The sequence below is a fragment of the Pongo abelii genome, chromosome 14 (assembly GCF_028885655.2).
Source record: "Pongo abelii isolate AG06213 chromosome 14, NHGRI_mPonAbe1-v2.0_pri, whole genome shotgun sequence".
In the NCBI taxonomy this organism is placed as follows: Eukaryota; Metazoa; Chordata; class Mammalia; order Primates; family Hominidae; genus Pongo; species Pongo abelii.
The window spans coordinates 115,153,728-115,179,438 of NC_071999.2; the positions used below are offsets into that span (position 1 = coordinate 115,153,728).

The 25,711-nt window shown below is 40.8% G+C and overlaps 1 protein-coding gene across 9 annotated transcripts in view; it reads left to right on the top strand.

Moving 5' to 3' along the window:
* Positions 1-25,711, top strand: part of MYO16 (myosin XVI) — a 717,368-nt gene that overhangs the window by 410,695 nt on the left and 280,962 nt on the right. For all 9 annotated transcript variants that reach the window (XM_054529223.2, XM_054529222.2, XM_054529219.2 and 6 more), the window contains one exon: positions 5,711-5,858. In XM_054529223.2, coding sequence (XP_054385198.1) covers positions 5,711-5,858 — 148 coding nt within the window. The remainder of the gene's footprint in view (positions 1-5,710; positions 5,859-25,711) is intronic.

Here is a 25,711-nt window from a genome sequence, read left to right on the forward strand (position 1 = left end):
TATTTAGGTTCACTGGTGTAAGTGCCACTCTCCCTCAGGATTGAGTGACTTATACGACATCATACTATCACCGCACAGACAAGTTTATAAAAAGCTACTGTATAAGTAAAAGGAAAACTTTGCCAACAATGACTTAGTTTTAGCTATACAGTACCTTTTATTTGAGACTTGAGGTAATTTGCTAATATCATTGCCTGAATCCCTACCAATTTGTATTTTTCATCTGAGCATGCAAAGAGGTTTACATTGTGTGACATACAAGTCAGTTTATGATATTAATGGCATATTCATGTATGTTTTCCAAAAAGTTTTGGTCCTGAAAATCTGTGTTTACAGATTATATGTAACATAATATGCAATAAAGCATTTTGTAGGGCTATACAGTTTTTGTTCATTATGAAAAAAAGTGGGGAAATAAACTTTCTTCTCCTTCAAGAAAAAAAAGTTCCTGCCCTTGTCCTTCCCATTGACTTCCAGAAACTTCCAACACCCACTCTCATCCTGTTGCATCCATCTCCTTATGGATATGTGACCACTTAGGGCCTGTTCCTGGAAAGGGAATGACAATTCTTTCTCTTCTGCACAAGATTGTTCCTTGTCTTTTAAGGGTACAAAACTATAAAGTTTTCATTCACTTTAGAGTGTATGCAGTTTTTTATATAGTATACAAAACTGTCTCACCGAACACACGCAGATAAAGTAAAATAATATACTGTCTTCATTCTTATCAAATAATCACTTTATTTTTTTCGATCTTCAAAAATATGTGATAGCAACATTTTTAATTAGCTCTTTCTTTTTCTAATTTACTCACAAGTCACCTGTTTTCTGGGAGCAACAAATCAAGTTGTAAAACCATCTTCATGCAAGGTAGCTGGGCACATGGAAAAGGGCCTTCTAGATCGAACTGCAGGTTGGCCATCGGTTTGTAAACTCAGGTGAATAGGTGAATGTCACTGATTCTCTTTACCCGGTTATAAAATTAGGGGACCAGACCCCATGGTCTCCTGTGTTCCTTTCAGCTGCTTTTCATGTAATTGGAAATAAACCACTTTTGAAGTTGATTATTTCTAGTATCATGATGGAGCTATTAATGGTTTAATCAGGCTGCCTCTGCAAAGGAGCCAGTGCTAATAAAGGGTTGCCAAGAACACTGGCCTCGGTGCATCTTCATGAATCTTATTTGGCTGAGGGGGATTGTGAAAAGAGCATAGGACCAGCCATGTCCCAAATCTCACTTAGCAGCTAGATATTCAAAACGGAGTCATTCTGTTTATCCAAGGTAAATCTTAGCTATTGACCAGATAAGTTCTCAGACAAGAAAATGATCTCCTCTTCTGGAATATTCATTATTGAAGAGAATTCTGTTCACCAAAAACAGGTTGTAGGACTTTTTAGAAGGTCACCAGGAAATACAGTATTTTATGGTCTCATATGGCTACTGTGGGTTAGGGGATGGTTTCTTTTGATGATACTGTTTTCTTTTCTTACACTTTCCTCAAGAGCTTACTTGTAAAGGACTGGAAGACATTGAGAGTCCATAAGGCCATGCTTTTAACTACACCCAGAATGTGCAGAGGGCCAAATTCATCACCATCAGCAATGCATTCGGCAAGCTCCAAAGGCAGATGTTTGCTTGACTCGAAGCAAGCTCTGAGTTCCCTCTGTAGTCCTTATGAGCCACAAGGCCTGGGGTTGAGTCCTGGCTCATTTACTTTGTGCCCGCTGGCCTTGGGCAGCTCACTGGATCTTCCATGCCTCATTTTCTTCTTCTCTCCAAGAGGGATAACCATCACCCCAAACTCTTAGCGTTCCCATGAATATTCAGTATGTTAACATTGCTCTTTAAATCACTCACTGTTTTCTTTTTCTTTCACTTTTATTTCAAGTCTTAGATTCTCCCTTTCCCAGAAATAAGTGGGAGGAACTCAAAAGGGAGGGAGGTCCAGAGTCCCCCTGAGAAATGTCGAGAATACTTGCCTTTTGGTGTTTGTGCCCTGAAGGTATCCAAGGGTATTTAAGTTGAAATTGAAATTTACTAACAATAGAAAATATCTTCCAGTAAATATAGCCAGACTATGTGTTCTATTTAGGAAATTTAAACCTTAAAGTTACTGCAAATGAAATGGAAAATATATTAAGGCCTTTGCTTTGTGTTTTTTTCCCCCAAATCCTGATGTTAAATAAACTAGAGGCATAATAACAGATGAATAATCATCTTTGTTACCATCATCAATTAGTCTTAGAATTATATACTTAGGAGGACATTCTTTTAAAAGTTTTGAAATGCTTAGTTGATCTTACGTGAAGAGCAGCATCGTTTATTGCAAACAGCCTGGGCTTAGGAGACAAGACAGTTGGGCTTAAATGTGAAAAGGCCTGCAACAGAATTTAAGTGAGGCAATGTTAGAAGGACACTGGAATAGTGTGTGGTACACGGTAGGTGCTTTAAGTGGTAGCACCTTCCTCTTGGAGTCCAGAGGGACCTTGGGACCTTTGTGTCTTTTCTTCTTCATATTACAGATAGGAAAAATGAAGCCCAGAGGGCTGCAGGGATTGGCAGCATCAGACTCCAGGGTAGGATCCGTCATTTGACTCCTGTAGGAGGCACTTGCACTTAGGTTATACCACCAAAGTGATGATCACCCTGATCATGAATAATGAGATGGAAAGAAATGCATAGGTATGAAAGGGAAAATATTTGGCTATCCTAATTAGTTGACGGTATGTTTTTGGTGCTTGCTAATTGAAGGCATGACAATACTTTCTGGAAACAGGCCCTAAGTGGTCATGTACCCATAACTAGACGGATGAGACACAGTGAGAGTGGGTGTTGGATTTTCTGGAATTGAATGGGAAGAACAAAGGCAGAAATTTTTCTTTCTTGAAAGAGGGAAGTTTATTTCCGCCACTTTTTTTTATATAATGAGCAAAAGCTGTATAGCCCTATGAAATACTTTATTGCATTTTATGTTACGTATAATCTGCAAACATATATATTTTTCAGCACCAAAACTTTTTGGAATGCGTATATGAATATGTGGACACTTGTAGAGAACTACAAGTATGTTTCTAGTCAAAAGTATTTCTGACATAAAAGAGCTTTTAAACCATAGAAGTCTTGAGAAGTCAAGAGCTCAGTTAGTAGAATGTTTCTTTCTATGTATGAACATTTACATGAATGTGTCCTGAAACCTTTTTAACTTAGAAGCCCATCATACTCCTTCCATTTTTACCATTTCATTTCAGACACAACAAAAAGGTCTGCATTTCTCCATTTGAAAGAATATTAGAGTTTCATGGCAATTTGAATTTTGGGCTGTCTTGTGTTTGCTTCCATCTAAAAGCTCACTCAAGATGTATACATATTTTGAAACCCTGCTGATCAGAATTCCGCTAATCCACAGCAATTTTATTCACTGCTGGAGATGAGCTAACCAGGTTGATTAATAATTATACTGTTTTTGAATTTAGATGAGATGTATTGAAGTGACTCCATGATGTGGAATTTGATTAGTTTTGAATACTGCTTCAAGCAGAGCTTGCATATTGGCTGGGGTAGATGGGGGTTAGCCAACCATTTCTCCAAGAACAGTAGCAAGATGACTATTTCATTCTCCCTTCTCATCTGATATTTCATGCCTAAAGGCTAGGAAAAAATGGAAGATAATTTTATTTAAAATGTCTTAGGTTTTTAAAAAATATCCTCTTGAGTAGTAAATTAATTCAAGATGAATATTATTAATATTAAACAGAAAATGTTTTCAGCAAAGAATTTAAGGAGGAAAAAAAAGAAAAAAATATTTAAAAGTTAACTTGAAATTGCCACCTAATTGATTCTCATGGAGACCTGTGCACACATATTCAAGCTCACATGCTCATCCACTGAGGTTTACTGCTAATTCAGAGCTCCACACCACCCCCGTTCTAATTTTACCATCACCTTTGGGCTTTACTGTCACCAATGAAACGGATATTTTGAAAGACCTTTTCTTTGTGCATTCCTGGCAACTTTTCCCAAAGTTGTCTCTTTAGACAACTTTTCTTACTAAGGGATATTAATTTTGAAATTTTTTAAAACTCTGATATCTGATTAGCTAAATTGACCACTTACTAAATGCATTGGAAGGCACTGTAAATAGTGGTTCTAGTTGTTAGAACAGATTTGCTGTAGACAATTAAATTGGGAGACATCACATTTTTGCTTTTAGTGGCTGGACTTTAGAATAATTCTTAGCAAATTCATTATATAAGTTTTTTTTAAAGTTCAAATGTATGAGATAATTATAACCATTTATTTGCCTTTCTAAGAACTGCCATTCTTTAACACCCCTCACCCAAATAATATTGATAATGGATTCTTACGTCAAAGAGGAAAACTGTAATAATTCACATTTGCATTTAAAATTGAAATACAGGTCTGGCTTGGTGGCTCACCCCTGTAATCCCAGCACTTTGGGAGGCCGAGGTGGGCAGATCACTTGAGGTTAGGAGTTCAAGACCAGCCTGGCCAATATGGCAAAAGCCCGTCTCTACTAAAAATACAAAAATTAGCAGGTGTGGTGACACACACCTGTGGTCCCAGCTACTCAGGAGGCTGAGGCAGGAGAATCACTTGAACCGGAGAGGCAGAGGTTACAGTGAGCCAAGATCGTGCCACTGCACTCCAGCCTGGGCAATAGAGTGAGACTGTGTCTCAAAAAATAAATAAATAAAAATATAATTGAAATACATAATCTGATTATTCATAATGATAAAAATAAACCTATATTAATATTTTACATGCTCCAGAAACAATGAAATTTGCAGCATGCCAAACACACAGTCATAATTCTGACCAGTGCTAGCTTCTGAATTGCTGATCTTCATATGTAAAGCAAAATTGAGGCTGTGATTACCATATTGCATCTTTTTGGCGTTGTTAATCAACTACTATCAAATAAATTTTTAACACTTTGTATTTATGCATTGGGTTATATTTTATTTTATTTTGTAAAGTTTTGAAAACAGAGGACTAAATAAACATCAGATAGTAGTCCTATTAGCGCACATGTGTGGTGAGAATAAAAGGAGAAGATGACTACAACACTGTTCACACTGGACATGTGTTACTTTATAGACACCTCATCTACTTCATCCTCAAATACATTCTGTGTATTGAACTATATCTGTGTGAATTCAAATTGCATTTTCCTTTGCTGCAGTGGGTTCCCTCCAGTGTTTCTGGCAGTGAGGGACCATGGTCTGTCTCCCTGGGCCTTCATAGTGTGTCCATATATAATTCTGATCCAGTTGCTGGGAATGCTTGTCAGTGCCTTTAGTGGGGCACTTTTTGAACAGTGTTAAGTTAATATCCATCATGTCAACATGGCCGGGACTCTCAAACAGTGGGATATTAATGAGGAAAATTCCAAAGCTTATTTCAAAGCCTTTGTTACAGGCAAGAGCAAATCTTGTTTCAGATTATATTTGTGCACCAAGTTCTTTGTTGGATATGGGACAAGGAAGGATGTCCCCTTAAACCATGTCTTTTCAGCATCATATTGAAAGTCCTAGCTAATGCAAAAAGACAATAAAATAAAATGTAAATAGATGGGAAAGGGAGAACTCAACAGTCCTTGTATCTCTTGTAATTAATTAATATGTGTTAATTTATGGAAATGAAATGAATACTGCCATTTAACAGAATCACTTCTCTTTTCCCAACCAGCCAGAATTTATACATATTTGCTAGAGAAATCCAGACTTGTTTCACAACCTCTTGGCCAGAGCAATTTTCTCATTTTCTACTTGTTGATGGATGGGTTATCTGCTGAAGAAAAATATGGACTTCATCTTAATAATTTATGTGCACACCGGTGAGTGACTAAGTATTTTGTATCTAAAAGCTATGCCTTCAAATTGTGATTGCAATTTGGTAGTCTTAAATTATCTTCTTACTTTTCAGAGACAAAATGGTGAGTAAAAGATAACTGTTGGATACTGTTAGGTTGAAACCATCCACATAACAAGGTTTCAACTGTTTACTGAATGGGTGAAGTTGTATGTGTGTGAACAAACTTATATTTATATTTTTCTAGTTTTCAGATCAGAAAAAAACTTGTGCGTATATAAACTCCTGTACTCCTTTTAAGTATTTTGGCTATAACATTAGTTATGCATTCCTAATCCATGACCCTGTTTTGAGATAATGGGCAATATTATTTGAGTAAGTATGATTATTCATTGGTGTTGGATGAAGGTACATCATAGATTAAGATGCACAGCACACATAACCTCAGGGGCTGATTTCCTTTAATGGAGGCAGAAAGCACTTGTGTTAAAATTAGGATGCCTTGGTCATAGGAGAATGATGAGAGTGACAGGCTGTATAGACAGTGAGTGAAGAATGTTATCTCAGTGTTTGCACTTCTGCTAACTGCCTGGTTTAGTGTGTCTCTGCCACAGGGATTGGTCCAGATTTGCATTAGGATGAGAACAAGAAACAATATGGGAAATGAATCCTGTTCAGAAGAGAAGTTGGTGGGAGAAGAGCCCAAGAGAGAATTGGATTCTGATCCAAACTCAATTCAGTGGCAGGGGGTGTGGGAACTAGACTCTGAGGACATGTGGATTGACTTCAGATACCTGCTGATACCTGATTTATGGCTTATTGGGTGTTTATTATTAGATCTAGAGGAATGGTGTGAGTTTGCGCAATTTTAGGAGAACTTTTGTGAGAAAAATAAAGGATGCTATGGGAGAAAACACACACACACACACACACACACACACACACACACGCAGAGAAAGAAGGGTTGCTTCACTCACCTGCATGTAGTCAAGACAGTGGTTAAGGCCAAGTGCTTATCGAGAGAACAAATTGGCGGGGGGGAGCTTCCCCAACAAGCCCTCCTCTTGAGTACGCACGTAGGCTGCTTTAAGCCTGCAAAAAAAAGTCTCTAGTTCTCTCTGCTTTGCTGTGCTATTTCTCCATCTGAAGCCATTATATTCTGCTTGGGGAGACATTAATAAACAGGTTGGTAATAGTTGAGGTGATATGATGAAAAATAAATCAGGGTTGGGGAACAGAGGAGCAGGTGGGTGTCCTACTTTTAGATAGGCTAATCGAGAGCCTCCTACCAGGTGGTACCTGTGGTAGAGACACCAGAGAGGGCCATTCACAGATCTGATGTGGTGTCCAAGGGAGATGGAAGTGTACAGGGGCCTGAGGAAACATACTCAATGTTTGAGGGACAACATGAAGGCCAGGAGTTCAGATTAGAGTTGTATGGGAAAGAGGGAGGATAATAGAGACAACATGAAAAGAACAGCCATGGTCAGAAATTTAGATTTCCTTCAGAGTTGTCTGGAAGTGATTGGGGGTTTTGAGTATGCAAGAGAATTGGTTTTCACCTTGAAGGTGAGTTGCGTCTGTGGAGATGTCCGTATGGTATTCCCAGCTGGAAGCAGAGAGCTAAATTCCTGGTATGGTAGTGGGGAGGTGGTGATGGCACTCATGGTAATGGTGGTGCAGGCGATGAGGAATGGGAAAACATGGGTTATGCTCTGAAAGTAGGAAGGTCGGGATTGAAGGATGCACTGAACAAGGAATATGAGGTAAAGAGATCAAGAATGATTCCTGTGACTGCGGCCTGAGCAACACATGGTGTCATTGTGCCATTTACATCATGACAAGGCTAGGAGGGAACCAGGGTGCTGGGGAGGAGAAGAGTGGTCAGAGAACCAGTCCTGCTGGTTTTGAGACAGCAAGGTGGAGGCGCAGGAGTGTCAGGAGGGTACTGGAGAGAGGAGGGACTTTCCAGTGTGATGGAGCCAATGTGAGGCTGAACTCCTAGAACTGCTTGGAGAAATTACAGGACAACCTCTGTCCCGCCACTGCTATGAGGGGTGAGTGATGGTGCAGGTGGGCTCAGAGGAAGAGAATGAATTGGCCTAACTTACAATCACATTACTAATTACTATCATTAAATTTCAGTGAAGACATCCAGGGCTATGGGTATGGTTTGTCATGTTGTGTAGGTAGAAAGTAGTCAAGAAGTGTAAAAGGCCTTATCAAAATTGTGTTTTATTTACAAAGAAAGACTATTTTAGGGTTTTCTGTTCCCAAAATACAATAGAAGTTTAGAAGAAAATGCTAATATTAAAGTATGGTAACCCAGGCAAAAGTGATAGAAATATAAAAATTCCAAGCTTCTAGGACATTAGAAATATTTTAAATCAAATCCCTTCATATTATAAAGGAGGAAATCAAAACCAGAGACATGAAGAAGCTTGTACTCAAGTGAATACCTTTTATGCAACAGCAGTATTGACAAAAGCCACCACCTGAGATTAACTTTGTGATTTTCTGCCTTGAACATCACTAATTGAACGTGTTGACCCTGGGGGGGGAAGCATCTAACTGGATTCTAGGGATTGCATGTTGAGAGATAGCCTGTGAGGAAGAGAAGAGTTTTGGGTTTCTCTGCTCCCAATCCTTCTAACGAGCAAAAGCTCAAAGCCTCAAGCAGATATGTAGCTGAGAGTGCATCTGTGTCTATGTGTGTGTTTGTGTGTGTGCATGTGTGTGCACGTGGGTATGTGCTTGACATTACAGACGTATGGCCACTGATGAAGGAAAAGGAATAATCTAATCTGAAATTTAAATAAATAATTTAACTTCTTGATCTGTGGTTTGGATGAGTCTGTTGAAGTGTGTGAGTGTGTGAGAGAAAACAAGGATTTCTGTATTGAGCTTCAATTCTGACATTCATTTCTCTTTGCAAAAAAGAGTTTGGAGCCACTTAGGCTATTTAGAAAGTCAAACAGTCAGGGGTGACTTTATGAGGAGTTCCAACAGGAAAGAACTTAGGAAGATCATGAATAATTCAATTCTCTTGGACAAAGCAGTTATTTTATTAAAATGTATCATAAATATCTAATGGGTGCAAAACAACATTTTCCATGAAAATATTCACCACCCACCATCCTCCAGATTCATGAATACATCAGTTGGAGCATTTGTACAATGACAATTTCACAGGAAAACTTTAACGGTAAAGCAAGCTGTTTTTCACGTTATAACGTATGTATACAGTATTTTTTGTGGTTTATGTTATGCAGGTCTTCTCACATTTATAATGTTGGTGGATCTTCTCACTTTTGCAGTGTCGGTTGGGTTTGAGAAGTTCATATTTGTTCAATGTTTAAATTTAGGTTGGTATCTAATCTTTGGTAATTATGAGTATTAAGTTCCATAGTTTTGGAAACTGTTTGGCTTGTTCACAATTAGAAATGTAAACCTGAATTTGCGAGCTTTCTAACCTTTCACAAACTGATGGTCCTTCTGAGTCCCTTCCTTAAAATTGGTACTCATAGGTAAAGGATATTGCTATTTGTAAAATGCTTAATACCATATGTTAAAGCAAACTAAATATGGCCGGAGGAGGACTCCATGCTTCTGTATTTGCGTCCTTGTGGACGAACTATAACCTAGCTTAATAGGCAGACAAGATTGAAAACCCAACTTAGGCATATGTGCCTGTAATAATAGCTGAGTCTTGGCCAATCCCAGCGGCCATGCTTCAACCACTGATAGACTGCTGAGTGTTCAGTTGTTCAAATAAAGCAAACACCAACCTGTAACCAATCCAGCTGTTTCTATACCTCACTGCCGATTTCTTTACGGCACTTCCCTTTTGTTGTCTATAAATTTGTTCTGACCACGAGGCATCCCTGGAGTCTCTCTGAATCTGCTGTGATTCTGGGGGCTGCCTGATTCTACATATATGTAGTATATTTACTATTATTAAGTAGATAATTATATCTACTATTGTTAATAATTAGTGTATCTACTATTGTTAATATATGTATTGTATATACTATATTATATGTAGTATATCTACTATTATTAAGAGTGGCATTATTCTTGTCACATCTACTTGTCTGATTTTTTCAAAATAATATTGCTATTCCTATCACGTAGAATAAACCAGCCTACGTGTGACCACATGAACACAGCATCTCTGCTCACTCACTTACTCCACAGTGCAGCTTTTAGTGGAATTTGGATGAAGTACACTAAGTCCTAAAGCAAACACTACAAAATTTGCAAGCCTTCTTCCTTCAAATTCATTCTCTCTCTTCTTTGTTCATAACAACTCACTAGATACATGATTCAAAATAAAATATACATGCATCAGTAACTGTGAGCTAAAGGCATATTCAATACTTATCATATTTTATGTGATTAGACCTCCAGAGAGAAGAAAAGATTGCTGTAATTCCCTTTTTTTTCTTTTTTTTGAGATGGAGTCTTGCTCTGTCGCCCAGGCTGGAGTGCAGTGGTGCTGCAACCTCCGCCTCCCTGGCTCAAGCGATTCTCCTGTCTCAGCCTCCCGAATAGCTGGGATTACAGGTACATGACACCCCATCTGGCTAATTTTTGTACTTTTAGTAGGGACGGGGTTTCACCATGTTGGCCAGGCTGGTCTCGAACTCCTGACCTCAAGTCATCCACCTGCCTCAGCCTCCCAAAGTGCTGGGATCACAAGCATGAACCACTGCGCCCGACCTGTAATTTGGTTTTATCATTAAGGCTACAAAAGTGCTCTTTAGCTTTGACTCTGTTTTTAGAACTAAAAATGTTGAAAGTATCACATGAAAATTTATGGAGGTTTATTTCAGCATAAAATGAATGTAAAACTACTTTCCTGTTTGTAACATAGGAATGATATCTAGCAACAGCAGATAGGACGTGTGCCTAACTTTAGAATATAAGTGATACAGATATAGACATCACCTCCTAAGGCTTAGCTGCATGAAAACAGTATTTATAACACTTTGCATAAGCATCTTCCTCCACAGATTATTAAAACAACAAGAAAAAAAGTCTGTAGGTTTCTATATTTTGAGCTGTAGCAGTAAGACTGCATGGATCTGGAATTCCACAAGATGGCGAGCTCTCCATAAAGTCAGACGAGAAAAACAAAACAAAAATCCAAACCAAGAAATTAAAATAAAAACAGAAAAATGAAGAAACACAAACACAAATGCTTGTTACCAAAAGTTTCTTTTTCACTTATGGTTCTCCCTATATTGACTGCTTCCCCCTAACCCCCTCACCACCAGCTGTTTGTTTTACAAGGGCTATTTCAATGTTTCTTACCCTTTGTATATTATACAAACGTTATATTTGGGGAACGAATGTAATTTCTGCTTTTGGGAATTGAGATTTAATGAAAGCCAGAAATAGTCATTCATTGTTTATCTTCAGCATACTTTAAATAGCTTAGATGGGTTTAGTCCCAGAAAAGCTAGGTTCCTAAATCCAAAAAGTTATTCTGAATCTCTTTTTGTATAGATTAATGGTGGAAATGATTGTGGTGTTGCAGGATAACATTTGTGAGTGAGGGTCAAATTTTGAATGCTAAGTTGAAAGCAAGCAGTGTTTGACTCAGAGCGTGTGACCTGTTTCTAACCCATGTGGCCATGAAAGGAAAAGCTGAGTCACCGCGCGCTTGAACTTGTGATCCTGCTGGGAGCCGTACCTGTCACGGGGAAGCCACGGCAAGCAGCTCCTGTGAAGGTTTGGTTTCTGCTAAGGGCTTATTATGAACAGTGAACCTAATCTGAGAGTGTCACATAATGTTTAAAAAGAGGTAAGGGAAAACTTAAATACTATTTGGAGGTGAGTCTTCATAATCATGTGGTATAATAAGCGATTTACTTAGTAAGTAGTTTGAAGGTGCTCCCAAGACAAAAGTTCAAGACAGGAGGTGCTTTCATCAGATTCTCACAGACTCCATTATTAATAACCTAAGTGACAGTCACAGTCATGATCAGCACAGTTCATGGGGCACGTCCCATGTGCCAGGCACTCTCTGACGTGTTTGTCTCTGTTCACTCACTGAATCCTCATCCACAGCTAAGCAGAGGGTGCAAGGCTGTGTCTGTATTGTATAGTGAGATGTCACCCAGGAGCCAAGATCTGAATCCAGGCCCTGCTGACTTTATGCCTAAATTGTCTCCACAACAATGCTGCCTACAAAATGGCAATACTGTCTTTATCTCCTCGTGTCACTGAGATTTTAAGGGAAATGAAAGAGAAAGCACAAAGTCAAAGTCTGCATGTCTGTCTTTATTTTGAATTGCTTAAGCAAAACTAACTTACGACTTTCTAGGGATTGCCACCTCTAATGACTATAAAAACAAACTACGCTAGGTCTTTATTTTAATCTAGAAGATCATAAAAATTTTAGAACTAACAGAGCTTTTGTTACCCTAGGTGGACAGTGTAGCCATTATATGAGTGGTTAGACTACCTGTGTAAGTTAGCAAGGACATTTCACTTTGAAATGAGAATGGGAGGAATTGGGTCAGTGGCTTCCGTCCTGCCTTCTGTTCTTGATGTTATATATAATAAATCAGAAGCCAGATATGTCACTTGTTCAAGGATATTTAGCTGGAATAGTTGGTAAATGACAGAGGTGGATTTCAAACTAAGGTACGTTTGGTTTCAAATTTCTGTTCATCAGAACTTTTTGATTGGTAGTGTTAGATTCCCAACTCTAACACATTTAAAGAAAAAAGAAAAAGAGGGAGTGTTGAGATGATGGCATAGCTGAAGAGAGCAGAGGTTATGTTTGCCACAGGGATGTGAGATGCAGGAACTCAAATGCGGCTTCTCTCTCTCTGTCACACTAATGCACATGGCACATGCACGCACACGCGCACACACACACATCAGTTTTATTTTGTATGTGTTTTCTAACACAGAAGAGAATGTGACCACGTGTTGCCCTAGGCTCCCCTAACTTAAGAGCAACTTGTCTCTCTGCCAAAAGGCCATCTTGGTGGCTCAGCCCAGGTCTTAGGCCCATCCTGGGCCCCTAAGTTAAGGACAGAAGGAAGAAGTACATTTGGCTCCTGCGTAGGGATGGGAGCTATTTAACAGAAGGAAGGGGAAGGGAGACCTGAGCACTAATCAGCAAGGAGCAACATGAGGCCCTGTGCTTTCCCCTGCATGGCACTCCAACTACCTGAAAGACTCCCAGCCCGGCAGGTGAAGGTCAGAATGCAATTGTCGGTAAGTCTGGGTACCAGTCATTCAGCACTCTCCACTAGTGACTCTGACCAAACTTATCACCTTGATTTCCAGCTACTCATACAGGACCATCAATGTGTAGATCTATTGCATGAAGCCTATAGATGAATATCGCAATATATTTCCGCATGACTTTGATTTGTATGAATGTTTTCAAAAAATATTGTATGAGGTTAAGACAGCAGTATGATCTGCCTAATCCACAATGTTATTAAATAGCTAGCATAAGAGAATTTTGGCCAGAGAACCTATATTTGTGGTCTGAATATATCTTAAAAATTTCAAACTTCTACTTTACTTTTAAATGGTTAAATTTATTATGTGATGACACATTGTTTTGGCTGCTGTTGTTGGTTTTGTTGTCACCCTTGTGATACTTCTGAAGCTAATAACAGCTGTCATTGAGCACTTCTCATAGATTTTCTCTTTGTCTACTCATGATAATTGTGGAAGATTATAATTGATTTCCCCATGTTGCAGACGAAGTGACTGAGAACTATGGTTGCTTTGTTAACTAACCAGCATGGGGCAGAGTTGATGTTTGAACTTCAATCTGTTCGATTCTCAATTATTTGTATGAATGGTTTTCAAATGATTCCATACAGTAAAGGAATTTGCATCACAGATAAATTTAACTGCCTCTACTTCAGCAAGAGAACTGTTTGCTAAAATCAGCATCTTAGCCCTTCTCCTTTCTTTTTCATATTTTTGAATATAGTAGCATCATTATGATTTTTATTATGAAAATAGACCATCATTAAGCCAAATATAAATGTACCAAATACACCGTCATTAAGATGGTGTATTCACATAATAAACACGTAAATAAACATGCACACACAACTGCACATGCATATAAAATTCCGCAAGAAACTACCTTCACTAAAATTTTGAGTGTCAGGCGCAACACTCAGTAATTAATTCTCACTTAATTCTTCTAATAACTCTATGAGACTGTTACTAATATTGTCCCTGTTTGATGAATGAGGACACTGAGTCCTAGAGGTTAAGTAGCAGCCTGCTCAAGGTCAGGCAAGGCAGGAGGCCAGAGATGGTGCCCAGTGGCCCATCTCCCAGCAGAGAGGAAGGGCCTATCTCCAGCAGTCCTGGCCACTGACTGCTGATGCTGTTTGTCCTTGAGGAGGTGATGGCCAGCTGTGTTGTTTAGAAACTTGGTCGGGTGCTGTGGCTCACGCCTGTAATCGCAGCACTTTGGGAGGCCGAGGCAGGCAGATCACCAGAGGTCTGGAGTTTGAGACCAACCTGGCCAACATGGTGAAACCCCATCTCTACTAAAAGTACAAAAATTAGCCAGACGTGGAGGCAGGTGCCCATAGTCCCAGCTACTCGGGAGGCTGAGGCAAGAGAATCACAGGAACCTGGGAGGTGGGGGTTGCAGTGAGCCTAGATCACACCACTGTACTCCAGCCTGGGTGACAAGAGCGAGACTCCGTCTCAGAAAAAAAACAAAAAAAAAACTTACACTCAAACTTATACTCTCTGTTTTGACATAAAAACCTAAGGCCAATGTCCAGATAGTCACGATTTGGGGAAAACAGCTAGAAATAGACTTTTTCTCCAGATACTCAGGCTCTTTTCAAAGTTTTGTTTCTGGCCCTTGCACTTCCTATTTGATGGAGGCCGTTTTCCCAGTCACGTGTATAAAAAGAGGTGCCGCGAGCATTGTGGCTATCATGTCTTTTTCTCTCGAGGCAGGGCAGGTGCTGGCATATTGCCATGCAGTCCCATGACCCTGGCTGGGCCCTTCCTGCCCCAGCTTCCCTCACTGCACAGCATCTTACCTTGGTGCCTCTTCAATCTCACCCTTCAATCTCAGGTCAGATTAACATATTTTGAATTTCAATTTAACTATAAAACCTCCTAACTCAAAAATCGTTAATAAATATTGCTTTTCTGTCACATCCAATACAGTCTCCTTGATGATGCAAGGCGACAGAGATGGCTGGGCCTTGGGGAATTTGACATGAGTGATTGTCGTTAACTGGTTCTTTGACATCTTCTCCATTCTTTGTCTCAGCACTTCCTTTAGGGGTGGAGTTGGTTATCAGTGAGGTGACACAGTTGTTTGCTGAGTAAAGATGTTTGCTTGATGCTAGATGTGCAAGCAGTGTATTTACCTTCAGGGTATAAAAGAGAAAGTCCTTCTTGTGTTGGGAGAGAGTCAAACACTCCAGCCTCACTTCTGCAGTCAGTCAATTAAATGTCATAAACATTCTCAGGGTTGTTATGAGTAAATAAAATTATGAATTTAAAGCATGTTGGTCTACGTCCTTGATTGCTTACTTATAATTTCAAATTCCCAAAAGTTCTGAAAAACAAACATTCACGTATGACTCATGTGCTCATAAAAAACATGACCCAACCTGAACTTATTTAGCAACAAAATCTAAACTTGATTGATGTAAGTGTATTTATAATTCTTACATATTTCTCTGACTGTGAATATTCATATAGGGTTCTCCCCGAATTAAAATATTTGATTGGAGACACTGCTTCAAACCTACCAAGGATATAAACACTACATTCACTTTTTTAAAATCTGGATTTCAGAACATATTTGTCTTCAGAAGTTTAGGAGAAGGGGCTTTAAACTGTGTAATCCAGCTTGTTGAGGACTGAAAACCTGGCAGTCATTATGTTTCTCACCAAGTTAAGGACTTACCTTACCTTGAAGGACCACGAGGCAGATGTTTGCTAAAAATGGTTGATAAACCTGCTTCTGTGTCTGGACAAGGAGGCTCTGAATTCGCTTCCAAAATCGACCTCTGCCTCTTGTTCCACTCCTTTTTTTCTCTTTCTCTTTGTCTTTCTTTCTCTTTCTCTTTCTCCTTCCTTCCTTCCTTCCCTCCCTTCTTTCTCTTTCTTTCTCTCTTTCTCTCTCTTTCCTTCTCTCTCTCCTTCCTTCCTTCCTCCCTCCCTCCCTCCCTTCCTTCTCTCTTTCTTTCTTTCTCTGTCATCTCTTTCTGTCTCTGTCTCTCTTTTTTTTTTTTTAAGACAGAGTTTCACTATTGTCACCCAGGCTGGAATGCAATGGTGCGATCTCAGCTCACTGCAATCTCCGCCTCCCAGGTTCAAGCGATTCTCCAGCCTCAGCCTCCCGAGTAGCTGGGATTACAGGTGCCTGCCACCACGCCTGGCTAATTTTTGTATTTTTAGTAGAGACGGGGTTTCACCATGTTGGCCAGACTGGTCTCAAACTCCTTACCTCTGGTGATCTGCCCACCTTGGCCTCCCAAAGTGCTGAGATTATAGGCGTGAGCCGCTATGCCCGGCCATCTGTCTCTGTCTCTTTAACATTGTTTATTCCTTATAAATAAAAGAAATTTATTTTTTTGTATCTTAAATAATGAACCATATGGAGATGTGAAAGAGGCTCAGATTTTAGAGGACACTTCCTTGACTTTGCCAGTGGTTGTGATGTCACTGGTCACTGGAGGTGTGGCCCTCATAGACCAATGAAGTTTGCAGAGCATGGCTCAAATGTCTGCTTGGAGACACCACTGCCATTTGAGAGGGACACCTGCACAGTTCCACATATGTGTGTGAACCTGTCTCCTTCTTTCCAAAACCTGCCCATGTGGCTGTAGCAAATAGCATCACACACTGGACAAAGCCCGTCTGCCTCGCCAGTGTAGTCACTGTTCAGCTGATGTAGTCGGTGTTTCTTTTTCTCTCAACCTCTCCTGCCAGTCTCTTCCCACCTGGTAGGACATCCTGCCACTTGTGCCGGGCAACCCCAAGCCGCCTTGTCCACTGGGCCTTCCTCTGGGTCTGGAGTGACCACCTCTTTCTGACAGACCTGCTGGGTGAGTTGGCCTGAGCTCCTAAGAACCTGGGTGGATCATGGTCCATGTCCCAGTCCAAATCTACTCCAGCCTGGCCTTGTCCCCTTGCTGACACAGTTACCATTGGTGACGATTCTTACACATGATACATAAAACGCTTTCTTATCAGTGTGTTCCATATGCACTCCCCATCTTTGAAGTTTCCTTTGTAGCGTGCAGGATATATACATGTGGCACAATTGAAGATAAAATGCTTTTCTTTGTCCTATTGATATAGGACATTGCAGAAATCAATTGATATACATCAATAGCTGTTAGCAAAATCATAGCTTTTAGGTGTGTAGGCCTATAAAATCGAATCTTCCATGACTGCTGCCATTTAGAGAGATTATATCCTCAATATAGGGTGACTGACTGTCTTTTGCAATTTATGAGTATGCATCGATAACTATGCTTGAACTGTTAAAAGCAGCAGGCTTATTAGTTGAAGGCACAGAATTTACTTAATTCAGGATCTACATCTCCCTGGCTGGGGCATTTGGGAAAATCATGCAACCTCTCTGTGATTCCCTTTGCTCATCTGTAGGCCAGGAGTAGCCTCAGAGTATGGTAGTGAGTGACGGAGTGAGTGCAGTGGAAACGTTGGCTAGTATCGTCACTATTAGTGTAGAAGGCTCCTTCCCATTGGAGTCATGTGAGAATAACTGAAATAATAATTGTTATGCAAAGTTATGATTTGGAGTTAGAGGTTTAAAATACGGGGAGTAAGTGGGGTCTGGTCTTGCTCCTAGTGCACGTCTCTGCCTCTGTGCAGCTCTGCCCAGAGCTGTGTCCACCCTCTCTTGTTGGACGTCAGCTGGGGTCTGGACTTGGATTCATCATGTAGCTGTGAGGAATTACGAATTTAAATGATTTAAAACCTAATGATGAAAATAAACCCAGCATTTTGAAGTGAGGGTGGCTGAGAATGGACAAGGAGAGGAAACAGGAGGAAAGAAGACTGCAGAGCCCTCGGAGGCCTGTTGGGTGGGGCAGCCAGAGCCTGGTTACATGCCAGCCTAAGGCTCAGCTTCTGTATGTCCCTCATGGCACAGGAACAGAGAGGGCCACGCTGCTGAGAGAGATCTTTAAAAAGGCAGCAATCGAACACTTCCGTAAAACTTCCTCTTTCACATCTTCCCTGGTACAAAAACATTCCATTCTTGTGGCTTAAAATGCTTTGATTTTCTGTACCAGCTAGAGGAGGAAAAAAGAGAGACTTTCTTTACGTCTGAAATCCAGTGCTTATGTAATCAGAGATGGTGAAGTCAATAAGATTTGGAATGTGTGATTTGCTGTCATCTGTCAAACTCTTCAGGTGGAGCCTATCCGGTTCAAACCAGACATACATCGTAGGAGTTACGGGTGGTTTTGGAGTTGATGACATATTGTGGATATTTAGGTAGAATCCTATGATAAAAACAAAATGTGTGTTTATGTGTGTGCACAGGAATCTAAAATGACCTTCTATGCCATAATATGAATTAGCACTTTGAATCTAATACTTCAAATCATGTAATTAAAATGACAATAACCAACATTTGTTCAGCACTGAGTTTAGGAAGGAGACTATACCAAAACCTTGACATATGTCATCTCCCCCTATCCACAGCCCAGTCTAGAAGCAGGTTCCTCCCCTTGCTACTCATGAAAAAGCAAACACAAAGAGAGGTTCCATGAACCTCCCGGTCACATGCTAGAAGTGTGGGAGCCACGGTTTTGTCTGGGCTTCTCTTAAGCACTTCACAATTTGCCTTTCAAACCCTGATTTGTACAAACAGGTGAAAGATTTTGTGGCGATATTTGCAATGATCCACAAAAGGACAGGAGCACCTAGAGTAAGGGCCACTCACAGGGAAGGAGAGGCCTGAGCCCCTGAAGACATGGGAGCTGCGTGTATCCATCTTGCGTCCCAGTCCAAGGTGTCACTCTCACAAGATGCGGGATGATCTCAGAACACAGTTGAAAACAGATAGGAATGGGAAATTCAGACACAGGAGAGAAGGGAGCAGTTACAGGAACTTGTAATAAGGTGAAGGCAGTACAGCTCAGTCATTGCTTTTGCTAGCAGTTACTGACACTAGGAGAGTTATTTCAGAGGAAGGGGACAGGTGAAGCCAGCACTGTTTGGAGCAGTGGAGGGATCCGTCCAGGCAGACTGGTAAGGGCAGTGGGGTGTCCCACACAGCAGGCGCTGCCTGGACAGCGAGGAAGGAGAAAGGAGAGGGAACCCCAGCTCAGGCTGGTGTGGCCGACACGCTGGCCAGCACCTCACCACCCACCTCCGTCTGGGGCCCTCGCCTTCCTGCTTTCACTGCCCCAATGCGGCCAGGGTGCTTTGGGTCAGGAGCCCTCAGCCTGCAGACCTCTCTTCCCGCTCTGCTTCTTAGTGTCTCCTTTTCCTTGCAGATTCAGGATTCTCAGAATTCAGGCTGAGCACTTTTGGCTTTTCTGTCTTTGGCTTGTTTGTGTGATTCTGCCACACCGTGACTTCATAGTAAACCTTATCAACAAGCATGCATAGATATTGCATTTTACATGAATTATTCTTAGACCAGCATTTTTTCCCAGCCAGCATTTGCATACTGTGATTTTGGAACTGACATATTGGCATTGTTATATAGGCCGTTACATTTCATGTTGTTAATTTTTTCCATTTTGACATTGGTATCTTTTTACTATTGAACTCTTTGGGCCATGAAGCGTCCTCATAAAATCTTAGAGACAGAAAAGGGTTTCTGCCATCTTCCACGATCAGTTTAGGGCCATAAAGTCCAAAGATACATTAAAATATGCCCAGTAATCTCTATGTTTCTATACATTAAAAATTCATTTGAGTAGGATACTTGCCCCATCAATTTGCCCAGCGGGACACAGCAGAATATGTGCAAAGTGTCACGAGATATTGTAGCCATGTAAATAGTGATGTGATGTAGTCATGTGAATGTGTGTGAGACCATTCTTCCTGGGACTCCAATCTAAACGAAGCTTCCAAAACAGCTGAGAGCTGAGCTCCTGCTTTTCTGAGTCATGGGAAAGTCATTAACTGTGCTTCCCACCTTCCGACTCTACAGAGTATCTTCCCCTTTGCAAGTACAACCTGCTGAGCAATCATCCTACTAAAGTGCTCCAGAGAGCCACCCTCACCCCGTGTTGTCGGAATGGTCGATGATGCTTGAACTTCAATAGGAAGAAATTATCATTATTCAAGTCAGATACTTTAATACATGATTCCTGAGTACGAATGGAATCGCTTAGATTCAGATTCAATAGAACCATATTCCCAGACGTACCCTGCTTACTGATTTATAAGTGCTGTGTTTTTTTTCATTACTTTAGTCTCTGTATTGCTAGCTAGGGCACTTCCTTGTTATACAAAGTAAGACAGTGGGAGTTGCCTGTGCACACCCACAGGGGTCTTCCCAGCAACACAACATGGCATGGCGACTCACTCCTGATGTCACATCTTCTGCTATCAGTGCCGGCTAGAGGGTTTTGTTCAGCTTACGTCTGTTGGCCACACCCTGACATATTCAGTTTAACCTTTTCATGTTAATTCATAGCAGCAGCAAATAAATGATTTCTGAATTTTGTTGCTCTGAATGTGTTGTCTCTTCTTAAATATATTTTGGTGTCTAAAACAAACCCATTTTCAACATAGGAAAGGGCCGTACTTGTCTTTCTGGGAATAGAAGGTGGGAGTTCATGGGCCATGTGTTTTCCTGCCACTGTGTTGTTCAGAATTAAGTACACAGAGTCATTTTTTGGATTTAGCTGAGCATCATCCAGAGGCACCCAGAGCCGAGGGAAGCTGAAGGTGGAGTGACTTGGGTGTCCTTGATTCTGAAAAGATGGCACTCTCTCGCTAGTCCTGGCATCTCTCTGTGGGCATCCTTTAAGATGTTTAACTTATCTTTTAAAATAATGAAGTCATTGTGGTATGTTTGCTTTCAGGAATGACAATGGGGCAATTGGGGAGAGTGTCACAGAAATGAGCTAGAGTTAAACCGAGCTCCGCCACTCCTATTCCTGTGCTGCTGAGCACATTGCAGGCTCTCTCTGGACCTCACCTTTTACTTACTTATTGGAAGAGGTAGTATGGATGGTCTTAAATTATTGACGGTGGGGCCAGAGATAAGTAAGTATAATATGATTTATAAATGCAAGTAATTAAATAGTGGTATAATATTTTATTGTGAATCTTTAATAGCTTTGGGTTGAACATTTTGACTTTCTCACCTAAAGAACCTGGTTCCCCCACCAAGTCTTCCCTGTCCCAGTAAATGGCATCTCCACTCACGCTAAAATCTGGAATGTTATTCTTGACTCTCCTCCTTCCTCTCACACCAGCCCATCAGCAAGTCCTTCTGGCTCTGCCTCCGCCTCCTGAACATGTAACAAACCTGTCTACGTCTCTCCATCTCTCTGCTGCAGTACAGGACGTCGCTCCCATCATCTCCCACCTGAAATTCTTCAAGCCTTTCTGTTGGACTCGCTGACACTGACTGGCCCCCATGAAAAGTCATGCCCCACTGAGTGGTTCAGAGTGTGCTTTCTAAAGTAGAAGTTTGATCCTCTCACTGACCCCTTCCTGCCCCCATTAAAGGCTTCCAGTGGTTGCCTTGGACAGTAGAACAGAATTCATCCTCGTCCCCTGGGCCTTTGGAGCCTCCCATCCAGTCTCTGCCACTGTCACCAGGATGCCACTGCAGCCACCTTGTTCTGACCCCACAAAGACTCAGAGCCACCTGCTCCATGGCTCGTCCTCCAGACCTCCATTTGGAAACCTCCTTAATTTTCAGATATCTACTCAGACATCCTGTGTTGACAGAGGCCTTCCCAGAATGAAATACACTGACATGTTTCAACGTGTGTACTGACCAGAGAAAGGGAGGTGTCTAGAAGACCAGCTATCCAAGAGGCTGCAGAGGTGACCAATACCAAGTAGTCTGTTGCACAGAGTCGCAGTCTTCACTCTTTCTATCTCTGATTCAAAGAGTAGCTATTATCTATTGTATTTGAAGTACAATGCTCCTTTCTGAAGATGAAAAAATAAGAGATGGTCCCTGCTCTAAAGTTGCTCAAAGTCAAATTGTTCAAAGTCTAAGTCATAGCATATAGGCATCAAATTGCAATGTGAGAAATGTCCCCAACATATAACTGAAGAATCTCGGGTGCACTGAAGGAGGCATCATGCTCAGGTGCAGAAGTGAAAAGCAGGGGTCAGGAGCCAGCCAGAGAGAGATGAACACACAGGTCTCTCCCGAGGGCTGCATGAAAAGGTCACCAGGAACAGGAGGGCATGAGTGGAACCTGTCATCTAGAGACCAGCAGGCTAACATGGAAAAGGAGAAATAGGAGTGATGTTTTCTCAAGCAGTTTTTGGAGAGAAGTAAGAGCAGTGCCATCGACATTCACCAGGGGTGGTGGGCTCATCCCAGAAAGGCTCTTTCCTGACTGGAAGAATAAATCATCAACAGTGAAAACACTGATGAAGTTGATCCAATTCACAATCAATGCTCCTTTTGAATAGACGGTGTTAAACAACATCTTTTAAAAAAAACATACCACAGAAATAATTTATTTTCAGATTGCACGTAGTTCTGTTTAGGCTACAGGCACTGTCAACTGTGATAAATACTAAAATGAATTTCTAGAGTCCTGGTATGGGAAAGGCCCCTGGCACGGTGCATATCTCAGAGTGTAGCATGACAACAAGGTACACGCGTGGCCCTCAGTCAAGAGCCATGTCTTGGATAGCATGACTCCCAAGTGAACAGAGGAGAAGCCATCTATCAACAACTGAAGAGAGAGAGAGAGAGAGAGAGACTGTCCCAGATGAAGATATAGCACAGGAAAAAACACACTTAGAGAAAATGAGTGTGCCAGCCCCAAATGCCAGTGATTCTCCTAAGTGTGAGGTGGTGGTAAATAATGCATTATATTTGCATTTTCAGCATTTAGAATCTCTTCTCCTATTTGCCTTCCTCCACCCAACACAAGGATGATCTTTCTAAATGAGTGATTTTTCAACATCCCTTGGCGAGTGTCACACCTCTGAGGCCTTCAACTTCCTGATGCCTCTGGTATAATGGGCCTGGGGGATGAGCCAGGCACTGGGACTCGCCGCCCTTGATTCTCACATGCCCTGCTGAGGACCCTTGCTGCAGGCCAATTAGGTGCAGTTGGAGCCATCCTTCTAGAGCTTCCCAGTAAACCCAAAGAAACCCCAAGATTTCTGGATTGATTTTCAAATAAGGCTTTCTGACATGGAAGTATATTTATATTTTACATGATTTTTGAAATTTCACAAAGTTTTCTCTGAGATGAGGGAGGAGACATGCCACATGCTCTGCAGTGTGTAAAAATGCCAAGCGGATGGACAGACACGGCCCTGTCCTTGCGCATGCCCTGGAGGTGTGGAGCCCTGCACAGGAGTTCAGCTAACCCGAGCCATCATGACAGTTCCACGAGGCCGGTGTTTCCTGCCCTATCCACGGATAAGGAAATAAATGCAAGGCAGAGAGATCTGCACTCTGGAGTGCCCGAGGTCACCGGGCCAATGCACGCACCTGGCCTGGAGGCTGAGCATACGCTCTAGGCTGCATCATCTCGCGCCACCACACTGATTTCCACCAGACACAGTTCAGTAAAGAGGCCAGGAATTGCCCAGCAATGGCTCTGCCTGAAGCACTAGGGTGAGGTTTCTAGAACCTTCTACTCTTCCATCTCCAGCCTATCTCCTGCTCTGCTCTGCGTTTCACAGTCACATCTTCCAACAGATGCCAATGCGCTTGCCTACTGGGGCTTTTCTCCTTTCCGTACAAGGAGAGAGGGATGGGAGCAGCTTCAGTGAAAGAGAGGAAGCTGGGCCACAGGGAGAGATGGGCGGAGATGATGAGACCAGCCTGGAGATGAGGAAGTGTGTACTGAGGACAGAGGAGCAAAAAGGCCAACGCAAGTGCCAGATGCCCCATCACGTGTCCCGTAAATGCAGGCGTCCATTCAGCTACTGGGATTATGGTTACAGCACTGTGTCATTATCTTACATGATGTAGTCTATTAGCTAGGGATCTACAGCAATGTTATATAGAATATTATATGTTATGGCATAGGATAGATAATTATATATAATAAAATGGTAATTAATATTCATAATGCCATGTGTTTTATCTCTGAGGAGCAACATGGAATTCTTGCATTTGAATAATTCATGTCCAGTGGATGTCAACGTATAAGAAAAGACTAACTTCTGATACACATAAAGAAGTAAATATACAAATGACTGAAAAAGAATGGAGTCGTTTGTTAGGTAAAAGGAGTGTGTGTGAACTCATGTGTACATTTACAATTTATGTCAAGGACCACACGCAATACTATAAAATAAAAATTCATAGAAAGAGAATGGGCCTAAAGCTGTATTTCCTTTTGAGTTTAAAATGCTTAAGAGTAAAATAATGAACAAAGATATGGCAGGTAAGCCAATGATAGCTTCATACCAAAATCTGTACTTTTCATATCAAACTATATTTCAAACACATGCGGTACACTGATTTTAAAAATGGCCATATTTAGGTCATAGATTATAGTTTAATAAATTTACAAAATCAGAAATTGTACAGGGCATATTTTCCCTCCACGACGTAATAAAATTAGAAACTAAATACAGAAGTAAAGGTAAACAAAGTCACTAGAAAACTAAATGTTGATAATTGGTAATGAAAACAAAAGGTATAGCCACATATACAGTGATACTAAATAAATAAAAATGCTTTGTGCAGATCTAAAATTAACTGTAAAAGAAATTTTTAAAAAATCAGATTATGTGAATAACGTAGAACCCAAGACTGTTTCCATCCTGAAGGAGTCAAACTCAGGAAGTTCCTAAACATGAACTTTTAAATCTTCAAAGAATACAAAATTGTTTAAACCATTACAAAAATTAAAGAATGAAGAAATCCATGGTTCCTTTTCCAGAAGGCAGCATATGCACAAGTGAAAAGCTGAAGTTCCAATACATATGTGGAAAGATGCATATTCCCACAAGCAACGAAGGATTTGGAAATTGAAAGAATAATGAGGTACCATTTCACAATGAAAACATTTTCAATAATAACAAAAATCAGGTAATATGAAAATAGACACAGACACTAATTTAAATGAGGGTTTAAATTAGTACAACTAATTTGAAGAACAGTGCACAATATTTGGTAAAGTTGGAAATGTGCATTACACACCATCATACATATGATGGTTGATCTTACTGCACGGAGCACACCTGGCAATGTCTGGAGATATTTTTGGCTGTCACGACTCAGGAGAGGGGATTCCGGAACCTAGTGGGTGGAGTCAAATTCCAGAATCTAGTGGGTGGAGCACAAGGTCCCGCCTTCCATGGGAGGAGCCGACTGCAAAGAGCTATCTGACCCCACATGGCAGCTGCACAGCGTTTGAGAAATCCTGGCATAGAGAAACCCACACATAAATTAAAAAAAAATGTACGTAGCTCTTCACTGACACGTCTCCTGAACCTGCAAGTAAAAGGAAAAGAAAGTAAATGATCATAACTAGGGAAATGAATAAATTAATCTGATTATAATTGTGGCACTTTAAAATAGTTTAAATAAATGAACCTAAACTATATGCATGAATAAGAATAGATTTATAAACCTAAAGTCAACAAAAAACAACTTGCTGAATGATGCATGCACTATAAATAACATTTTCATAATTTTAAATGCCCATAATCTTATTTATTTTATAGGTATGTACACATATA